At 41.1% G+C, this 11,539-nt stretch overlaps 1 protein-coding gene across 1 annotated transcript in view; it reads right to left on the bottom strand.

The window, feature by feature from the left end:
* LPCAT2 (lysophosphatidylcholine acyltransferase 2) overlaps positions 1-11,539 on the bottom strand; it is a 108,681-nt gene that overhangs the window by 6,983 nt on the left and 90,159 nt on the right. The window contains exon 12 of the mRNA XM_007947948.1: positions 3,280-3,378. Within this exon, the coding sequence (XP_007946139.1) occupies positions 3,280-3,378 (99 nt within the window). The remainder of the gene's footprint in view (positions 1-3,279; positions 3,379-11,539) is intronic.

Below are 11,539 nucleotides of genomic sequence, written 5' to 3'. Positions count from 1 at the left end.
TTTTTTTTTTTGTTGTTGTTGTTGTTGTTAGACGATGAAATAGTTAGAAAGTGAAAGTAAATTAGCATTTCTCCCCACAAACTGTATCCTTAAGGCCCTGTATGGACCGTGGACTTCAAATAGTAACTGCCAAGACTCCAGCACAAGTCCCTCCTCACAGGCGCTAAGCTTTCCTCAAGGGTACATTATAGTTTCACTTTCTGTCCCTAAACAGTTCTCAGTAACCTATCTTAGTCTAAATTTTGCCACTTTTGGTGCTTTGGTGGCTCTGACTTCTGTAGAAAGTTTCCTTCTTGTGTCTTTTCTGTTACTTCTATGTCCGTCCTTTGCCACAACTACTCCAGATCGCTCCTTCAGTTTCTCTCACCTATTAATCACTCCCAACAGTCTCCCTGCCACAAAGTTCCCAGACATACAGTGATCCATTGCTGTAGAGTCGCTTCTGACTCAATGACCCTATAAGACCAAGTAGAACTGCTCCATAGAATTTCCAAGGCTATAAATCTTTATAGAAGCAGACTGCCACTTCTTTCTTCTGAGGAGCAGCTGGTGGGTTTGAACTGCTAACTTTCTAATTAGCTGCAGAGCACTTAACCACTGTGCCACTAGGCCTTCTTAGACCTAAGGTAAGCTTGATGATTTGGGCTCTGGTGGGAAATTTAACACTCAGTTTCTTCTGGGGCAACAATACCGCCACTAATATCTCCCCGCTGCAAAGGATATCATGAGACTCTTAATCAAAACATCCTGACTTTCCTAGCAGCCACTTGGCCCAAGACCATCTGGACCCTCCCTGGAATTTGAATTACAAACAGAGTTAGAGTTTGCTCATTCCAACTGCAGTGCCCAAGGGAGTTCCTGCAGCCCCGACCCAAAGCAGCCCAGTTCTGTGTCTTCCTCGCACTGACCGCACAACCTTACAGCTAAGTCCTCTTTGACTTCAGCCCACCAGAGTCTATTCCTACTGTTTGCAACTAAAGAACTCAGATGATATTTTCCCTGTAAAGGTCACTGTGAAGATGCAATGAGATGAAAAATGGAAGTACTTTGTTAACTGTCAAATGCTACCTAGTAAAAGAATGTGAAAGGATCCTATATGTAAGAGGATAATATTAAACGAAAAATAGAAGCATGCAAAAAACATTTTCAAAAATATGAAGCACATTTGAAAATCAAGGTTAACAAATAATCAGTGTAAAGCATGACATTTGCCTTATTGGAAATAGAGCTAATTATAGTATTAGGTTCTCGTTTCCTCCCTGTCTCTACCCGCAAACCAAGATCTAGGCTGGCTGGACATCTCACTACTTCTCCACAGCAATGATTACTGTGATTGAGGGCCACGTTTTCTATCAGGCCTTTCATTGGTAAGCCAAAAGTGACCATTCATCCAACTAAACTTATAATTACACATACAATCCCAAAACAGAAACAGAAATGTTCGAATCAGAATAAGCTAGCGATGTGTATAATTTTAGGTTTCATGATGAATAAGTCTGTAAAAGCCAAAGATTTTAAACTCGGAAAAAGTTCTGGCTCCTGCCTTATGACCATCTGCTAAGCATCAACCACTTAGGTTCTTTGGGCCTCACAGTAAATTGGTTTAAACCAATCTGAAATGAAAAAGTAAACTCAGGCACTCTTTTGTCAATGAAAAATTCCCTCGCCTATCCCAGTGAGTCTTGAAGACATAAGAAAGACCTCTTGGAGGAAGAGCGTCTCTAGATAATAGAGGAAAGAAGGCTGTCGAGTCACCATGTGTTATGGATTGAACTGTGTCTCCCCAAAATAGGTGTTGGAATCCTAACCCCTGTCCCTGTGGATGTAATCCCATTTAGGAGTAGAGTTGTCTCTGTATGTCAAGGAGGCCATACCAGTGTCTTCAACCTACTCATTTGGAGATTTAAAAAGAGCAGATAAGGGAGAAAGAAGCAAGTACCAACAGAGGGGACGATACATGCCAGTTCATCAAGGAAAGCCAGGTCTTCAGAAACTGAAAGAGATCTTTCCCCAGAGATAACAAAGAGAGCCTTCTCCTAAAGCCAGTGCCCTGAACTTGGACTTCTAACATCCTAAACTATGAGAAAGGGAGCTCTGGTAGCATAGTGCCTAAGACACTTGACTGCTAACCAGAAGGCTGGCGGTTCAAATCCACCAGCCACTCCTCGGAAGGAAGATGGGGCAATCTACTTCCATAAGTGATACTGCCTTGGAAACCCAAGGAGGGGGGTCGCTATGAGTCAGGTCTGACTTGACGGCACATAACAACAACAACAACAAACTATGAGAAAATAAATTTCTGTTATTTAAAACCATCCCCTTATGCAGTATTTGGGTTACAGAAGCACCAAGAATCTAAGACTCAGTGGGATATCCTTCTCAGATCTCAGGTAAGGTTAGGGCAGAGGAACAGGAAAGGTCTGCTGCTGGCATGCTGGAGGAAAGCAGAGGCCAAGTGGCTGAAGAAGAAGAGGTCAATATAAAAAGGTTGGGGAGACAAATAGGGAGATGAAGTTTTGGATTTGAGAGCTGGCCTTAGAGGCACGGGCTTCCTATTTAAATAGCAATTAGATGAAGCACCTCTGATCTCAGAAGAACTGAAAACACACTCTGGGGATGTATTCTTTCTTCTCCTTTGGTAGCTGACAAGTAGACTTGACATCCTCGACAGCTCAAATTTCCATTAAGCTTTGGTGAGGACCTGTACCATGGATTTTATTCATCTGTCCCCAGCTTAGCCCCCTGCACTGCAGTAGCCATGTATGTGATACCACAGGAAAACATACAGGGTGGAAATTTGGGACATTTATGACAGTATTCACCTGACACCACCCCAACAAAATAAATTCCATCAGAAAAAATATCACTTATAATATCTCTTACACTCAGTGAGAACATGAGGATGGATCAGGACTCTACCATGGTGAATTAGGATTTGCTGACTAATGACAGGTGGTGTTTATTTATAAACCTCACTTTGGGGCTTCAAAATGAGGCGGCTGAAAAGAAATAATTTTTTAAGTTAATTTGTTAAATCGCCTGCTCTTCAATCTTGATGCGGTTAACTGGGCAGCTTCTGAAGGCTTTCAGGCTTAAACGAATATTTGTGTTTGTTTTCTTTATTCTCAGTAGCAACTGACTTAATCACATTACTCTCGTATACATGTCACCACAGATCTATAAACTCATGTAATGGATTCACTGATTCCAAATAATACACTTAGAGTCAACACTTGTTTGTGAGGCAGACCAAGATGCGTTCAGCAGGGCTGACAGTACCTTAAATGCCACTTGAATGATTTCCTCTGTGTTGGCAGGATTGCACAAGACAGCCAGGCCAATCACATACTCTCGGAAGTCGATACTGCCATCATGGTTCTGTGAAAGGAGGGGAGAAATCAATTAGGAGGGTCACTAGTTGAATTACCACTCATCACAGCTCACAAGGTGAAATTGACCACCCAGCTCAATCCTCAAACACCGACACTAATTGGAAAAAAGTTCACATTGAAATGGAATAGCAAGCAAGCAGCCCACCCATTCCTATTTTCAGAGGGAACTATATATATACATATATATGTTGTTGTTATTGTTGTTATGTGCCATCGAGTCAGACCCGACTCATAGCGACCCCTCCTTGGGCTGCCGAGGTAGTATCACTACGGAAGTAGATTGCCCCATCTTCCTTCCGAGGAGTGGCTGGTGGGTTTGAACCGCCAGCCTTCTGGTTAGCAGTCAAGTGCCTTAGGCACTATGCTACCAGAGCTCATAGCTCATATATATATATCTATATAGATACATAGATATAGATATAGATACATAGATATAAACTAAACTCAAACTCATTGCTGTTGAGTCAGATTTGACTCATAGTGACCCCTCCTCAGGTTTCTGAGGCAGTATCACTATGGAAGTACATTGCCTAACTTTCCTTCTGAGGAGTGGCTGGTGGGTTTGAACCACCAACCTTATGGTTAGCTGTCAAATGCCTTAGGCACTATACCACCAGAGTTCATACACACACACACACACACACACACACACATATTTTACTAGCAATAAAATATAAACATTTGATCACTGAGGACATTAGGGTGCCCCTACAGCAACCACAGTGGCTTCTTGAGCTCTGCCCTGATGGGAACCCCAGTGGGAGGCAGGATCCAGGCCATTCATCCTAGGTGGTACCAAACCATTCATTCCCCCATGGATGATGGTCCTGCCATGATGGCCAACACCAAATACTGATACATACCAAAGGGTCACAAAGCAATATGTGGAAAACGGAAGGAAAAGGAGAAAGGCAAATGGAGGCAATAATCAGAGGTACGTTCCTTCCTCCTTCCAGGCTCAATGTGCAGTAAACCAGAACAGTAGGGGCAAAGCTGGGCCCTTCAATGGCTCCTCGGGAACATCAGACCCCAGAAGATGCTGACTTCACAGAAGCTGCTGTGGCTAAGCCTCTGGAAACTGAACACACCTGGCATGATATTAATATCTATAGGCCTCAGGAGGCATTCCATGATGTCAATGCACTTCTAGGAATTTTAACCCAGGCTAAGCACATTTTAACCCAGGCTAATCACAGAGGTTTTCCTCTATATTAACTACACATCTAGACAGGAACACCACAGAATGAAAATGGAGAGAAAGGAAAGAGAGCTTAAGGAAGTTCTTTAAGGAAGAGAGTGGCAAAGCAGAGAGCAAGGGAGGGGTGCTGGAAGAGAGAGAAGAAGAGAGAAAACTGAAAGAAGGAAAGGCGGAGGAGAGGGAGAATGAGATGCGGAGTAGAAAAGAAAGATGGAGCAGGGGAGGGGAGAAGGAAGAGGGAGAAAGAGAAGTGTGGACACACACTCTGATTATACATCCCAGGTGTTAGCGTCACCCTGGCAACAAAATCTTCCACCGATGAATTCCCAGACAAACGATGGACTAGTAACAACAAAGCTAGCACAGTGACTGATATCGAGTAACAAATAATGTTTGGCGTCAGTAAGATCGTAATCTTCTGCTCTAAGTATCTACACTTCAATCATCAAGACTTCCTTGAGGGCAAGGACAGTTCTTCTCATGCCAGTGCAGTCCCAGTGCCTAGCACACAGGTAGGCACTGAAAACAAGGCATGGTGAACATGGTAGAGGTGGCGGCTGGGAGCTCTGAAATGGTATGTGAGTTTTGTACATACATTCCTCTAGGGGAATATTCTGTGGCTTTATCAGCTTCTCAAAGTAACCAAGACTCAAAAGGTCAAAAATCACTTCTACCATATTACTTTATTTTACTGCAAGGTGGAAATGGAAAGCATTGATCATTTAATCTAACTTTCCCACTGGAGAAGGTAGAAACAAGGAGGTTTCAAAATCTTCCTAAAGTAACAGGTTTATTCCTGGGGAGAGTGGGGGGACCCCTGTCATCAGACTTCCATTTTTTTTTCTGGATGCCAGCCAATAAGAGAGCTGTTTTTTTGGTTGTTGTTATATTGTTTGTTTTAAAACCAAATTTATTGAGGTATAATTTACAGTTGATAAAATACATCCCCTTTAAGCGTACAGTTCAATGCGTTTTGACAAATTCATATACCAGGTTAAACACTGCCACAACCACCCTTTTATGCACCCCAAAAGTTTCAGAGAAGGCAGACTATAAAGGGGCACAATTTCCTTCTTGTGCCAGTAACATTTCATTTTCTTGTGCATTACGGAGGGCTGGTTTACACTTAGCCTTAGAGGTTCATGAGCTTATGGAACAATGGATATATGACTCAACATAGGAAATTTCTTCTGCAATCAGTTTTGTCCATTAGAAAACATAGAAGTTTTGAGTGGAAATTCTTTAATTAATCACTGATTACTTATGTGCACTGAAGTTATGGCCATAAATTGTCTATGTGACTGGAAACACTCCTTTAAATGTATGTCTTTACTGGGAGGCACCCGATTTTTATTTGTACTAAACCCAATACAGAATGCAGGTCAAATATCGTAACTCAATTTACAGATGGAGAAGTAGAAATGTAACAGGCCCTTAATACTCCCACTATTCACGGAACCAGGTTACAATTTTCCATGTTACTTTCATTAGAGAAAAAGTCTTCTATGACTATTTGACTGACAGAAGAACACTAAGGCACATTAATCACATGAAAAGTTATACAGAAGTTTCCATCCTAGTAACGTACAGAAAATGAAAAGCAGAACCAAAGTTTTTGAGAACTTCTATTACTGGATTAATAAAACCAAACATTCTCAAGTTTCTAAATTTAGAATACTAAAATTTAGACCTGGAAGGAATCTTAGAAATCACCCATTCCAGCTTTTTACTTTTACTAATGAAAAAACTGAGATACAAGGCTTATTTAAGGTCACAAAATCTCCCTATTTCCATAGCTACAGTTAGAATTTAAGGAGTCTGACTCCTGATAACTCAAACTAAAATAGCTTAATAAAATAATAGTATTAAAAAAGAGAGAGACTAAAACAATTACAGAGCAAAATACACTCCTTTAATTTTTTTAAATATGGAATTGGTTCCACGATAAAACAAATATTCCTCAAATCTGTGTTTCTTTCATTTCAAAACCTATTAAATTCTGCCAGGAGAATGGTGTATTAAAAAAAAAAAAATATATATATATATATATATAGATAGATAGATAGATAGATAGATAGGGAGCTCTGGTAGCATAGTGGCTAAGACGCTTGCCTGCTAACCAGACGGCTGGTGGTTCAAACCCACCAGCCACTCCTCGGAAGGAAGGTTGGGCAATCCTACTTCTGTAGTGATACTGCCTCGGAAACCCAAGGAGGGGTCGCTATGAGTCGGGGCCGACTCGACGGCACATAACAACAACAACAACAACATAGATAGATAGGAAAATATTTCATGGCCATGTGCCAAAGGAGGAGATCAGCTTTCTGGAGGGAGGCCCTAATCCTGCCATTAAAGAAAAAGTGCTGTGGAGTCCATTACGACTCATACAGACCTCATGTGATCAAGTGGAACTGCCTCATAGGGATTTGTAGGCTGTAATCTTTACAAACAAAACCAAACTCACTGCCGTTGGGTCGGATCAGACTCATGGCGACCCCTCCTTGGGTTTCCAAGGTGGCATCTCTACGGAAGTAGATTGTTCAGTCTTCCTTCCCAGGAGTGGCTGGTGGGTTTGAACCGCCAGCCTTCTGGTTAGCAGCCCAGTGTTTAGTCACTGTGCCAACAGGGCTCCTTTAATCTTTCCATAAGCTGCCTGTGCCTGGAGTCCAGGACAGCCCAGAATTGCAACTGAAGGGTTGTGTTGTGTTACTGCCCAAAGAAGGGGTGACTAAGCCTTGCTGAAACTCCATGCAGTGGGCCCTGTCCCCTTTTTGGCCATGAGCAGGATCAGAAAAGCATGAAAGTGTCTGCCGGGATCACTGTGAGCACATAGCCCCCAGTACCTGTCCATCCCCCAAGTCCCACCGCAGCAGAATCCAGGGCCTGCAGGAAGTTCCAGGCTACTTGTTCATACTCTGTCTATTAATAATTCCAAAAGAAGAAATGGTGAGTTTTGTGTATAATTCTCAGGTATCTGTTTCCTAAGGTTATTTCATAGTTGAAATTTTTGAACATTTTTATTCACATGGAATCAGATACTTTATACAACTTCCTAAGTATAGCAACATTTAAGGATATGGGTGGCTACTTGGAAAAATTCGGAGTTTGGACTGAGTTATCTAGTATTCACTCTGGGGATTGTTTGAACAAATTGGGCACAAATTCAGAAGAGAAACTTAGGTAACCTCAGTTTCTGTCTGTTGGAAGAGTATTCCCTCTATTTGAAGAGCATGAGAAATACTTAATACTACTCCTACTGTGCCTAATTGCCTTAATTTTTATAAAACATTTAAAATGAAGTGAGGGAAAAGAGTGTGGCAACACTGTCCTTTACACAATCATCATGTGGAAAGGTTAAATTATATGCTTAATATCCTGAGACCTTAAAAGACACTTTGTCAACTTCCCCCTTTCCTGGCTACTCTCTATTCATGCTTAGTATAAGTGGGCTCATTCTAAATACCACCACTTGTCTGTCAGTGTGTTGTGGCATGGTGGCTTATATGTTGCTGTGATGCTGGAAACTATACCTCCAGTGTTTCAAATACCATCAGGGTCATCCATGACGGACAGGTTTCCATAGAGCTTCCAGACTAAGACAGACTAAAAGAAGGATGTGGCAGTCTACTTCTGAAAAACTTGGCCCCTGGAAACCATATACATGGCAGGAGAACACTGTCTGACATAGTGCCAGAAGATGGGCTCTTCAGGTTGGAAGGCACTCAAAATATGACCAGGGAAGAGCTGTCTCCTCAAAGTGGAGGCAACCTTAATGATATGGATGGAGTGAAGCTTTGGGAATTCCATTTGCTGATGTGGCATGACTAAAAATGAGAAGAAACAGCTGTAACATCCACTAATAATCAGAGCATGGAATGTATGAAGTATGAATCTAGGAAAATTAGAAGTCATCAAAAATGAAATGAAATGGAATGCATAAAGATTAATATCCTACACATTTGTGAGCTGAAAAGGACCGTTTTGTATTTGACATTCATATGGTCTACTACGCCAGGAATAACACATTGAAGAGGGATGGCACCACATTCATAGTCAAAGAGAATATTTCAAGATCTATCCTGAAGTACACTGATGTCAGTAATGTTGTTGTTGTTGTTATGTGCCGTCAAGTCGGACCCGACTCATAGCGACCCCTCCTTGGGTTTCTGAGGCAGTATCACTACAGAAGTAGATTGCCCCACCTTCCTTCCAGGGAGTGGCTGGTGGGTTTGAACCACAAGCCTTCTGGTTAGCAGTCAAGTGCCTTAGCCACTATGCTACCAGAGCTCCCATTTGTCAGTAATAGGATATCCATATGCATATAAGGAAGATCAGTTAATACAACTGTTATTCCAATTGACACACCAATCACTAAAGCCAAAAATGAAAACACTGAAGAGTTTTACCAACTATGCAGTCTGAAATTGATCAAACATGCAATCAAGATGCAGTAATTACTGGTGATTGAAATGTGAAAGCTGGAAACAAAGAGAAGCATTGGTAGCATGAAAATATTGCCTTTGAGACAGAAATAATGTTGGAGACCGCATGACAAAATTTTGCAAGACCAATGACTTATTCATTGTAAATACCTTTTTTTCAACAACATAAATGGCAATGCTACACACGGACCTTGCCAGATGGAATACCCAGGAATCAAACTGACTACATCTGTGGAAAGAGGCAATGGAGAAGCTCAACATTATCAGTCAAACAAGGCCAGGGGCTGACTATAGAACAGACCACCAATTGCTCATATGCAAGTTCAACTTAAAGCTGAAGAAAATTAAATCTACAAGAGCCAAAATATGACCTTGATTATATCCCACCTGAATTTAGAGAGTATCTGAAGAATAGATTTGATACAATGAACACTGATGACCAAAGATCACACAAGTTGTGGAATGACATTAAAGACATCATACACAAAGAAAGCAAAAGGTCATTAAAAAGACAAGGAAGAAAAAAGACCAGAATGGATATCAGAAGAGCTCTGAAAGTTGCCACTGAATGTAAAGTAGTTAAAGTGAATGGAAGAAATTATTATGTAAAAGAGCTGAACAGAAGATTTCAAAGGGTGGCTGGAGAAGACAAAGTAAAGTATTATAATGAAATGTACAAAGACTTGGACTTAGAAAACCAAAAGGGAAGAACATGCTCAGCATTTCTCAAGCTGAAAGAACTGAAGAGAAAATCAAGCCTTGAGTTGCAATATTGAAGGATTCCATGGGCAAAATATTAACTATCAAAGGAAAATGGAAAGAATACATAGAGTCATTGTACCAAAAAGAATTGGTCGATGTTCAACCATTTCAGGAGGTAGCAGATGATCAAGAACAAACAGTATTGAAGGAAGAAGTCCAAGCTGCACTGAAGGCACTGGTGAAAAACAAGGCACCAGAAATTGACAAAATAATCAATTAAAATGTTTCAACAAATGGATTCAACACTGGAAGTGCTCACTTGTCTATGCCAAGAAATTTGGTCAACTGACTGGAGAAGATCCATATTTGTGCCCATCCCAAAGAAAGGTGATCCAAAAGAATGTAGAAATTATCAAATAATATACTTAATATCACATGAAAGTAAAATTTTGCTGAAAATAATTTTAAAATTATTGCAGCAGTACATGGACAGGGAACTGCCAGAAATTCAAGCTAGATTCAAAAGAGGGTGTTGACCGAGAGATACCATTGCTGACGTCACATGGATCTTGGCCTAAGGCAAAGAATGCAGGAAAAATATTTACCTGTGTTTTATTGACTATGCAAAGGCATTTGACTGTGTGAACAATAACAAATTATGGATAATGTTGCAAAGAATGGGAATTCTAGAACATTAATTGTGCTGGATAACCTGTACATAGACCAAGGAGGCAGTTGTTCAAAAGAATAAGGAGATACTGCATGACTGAAAATCAGGAAAGGTGTCCATCAGGGTTACATCCTTTCACCATACTTAATTCAATCTGCACATGCTAAGCAAATAATCTGAGAAGCTGGGCTATATGAAGAACGGAGGGAGTATTGGCGGAAGGCTCACTAACAACCTTTGATATGCAGATGACAAAAGCTTACCTGCTGAAAGTGAAGAAGCGAAGCACTTACTGATAAAGATCAAAGATTACAGTCTTCAGTATACATTATTCCTCAACATAAAGAAAATAAAATCCTTCACAACTGGACCAGTAACCAACATCATGATAAATGAAGAGAAGATTAAAGTTATCACGGATTTCATTTTAGTTGGATCCATAATCAATGCCCATGGAAGCAGCAGTCAAGAAATCAAATGATTGAAAAATCAAATGACATATTGATTTGGGCAAATCAGCTGCAAAAGACCTGTTTAAAGTTAAAGGGCAATGATGTTACTTTGAAGACTAAGGAGCTTGACCTAAGCCATGGTATTTTCTTCCACCTCATATGCAGGGGAAAGCTGGACAATGAAGCTTGAGGATGGACCTTGAAGACCAAAGAATAGATGCATTTGAATTATGGTTTTGGCGAAGAATACTGAACATACCCATGGACTGCGGGAAGAACAAACAAACCTGTCTCAGAGGAAGTATAGCCAGAATGTTCCTTAGAAGAGAGGACGATGAAACTTCGCCTCTGTTACCTTGGTTGTATTGTCAGGAGGGACCAGTCCTTGGAGAAAGACATGATCCTTGGTAAAGTAGAGGGTCAATGAAAAAGAGGAGACGTATTGATATGGTGGCTGCAACAATGGGCTTGAGCTTAGACACAATTGTAATGACGGCACAGAACCAGGCAGTGCTTCATTCTGTTGTATATAAGGTCACTATGAGTGCTTCCTCACTGATCTGCACTGAACACTTTCCCTTGTTACCCTCCCGAGAGGGACCGGGTCTCCGGGAGCAAGGTAAGCACAGGCGGGCTTGTGCTTAGTCCCCGGGAGTGAGGTAAGCACGGGGGGCTTGTGCTTA

This window comes from Orycteropus afer, unplaced genomic scaffold (assembly GCF_000298275.1).
Source record: "Orycteropus afer afer isolate SDZICR_OR568_19922 unplaced genomic scaffold, OryAfe1.0 scaffold00009, whole genome shotgun sequence".
NCBI lineage: Eukaryota > Metazoa > Chordata > Mammalia > Tubulidentata > Orycteropodidae > Orycteropus > Orycteropus afer.
Note: the sequence above shows the minus strand (reverse complement) of the source record. Positions and strands in the feature narration are given on the sequence as shown.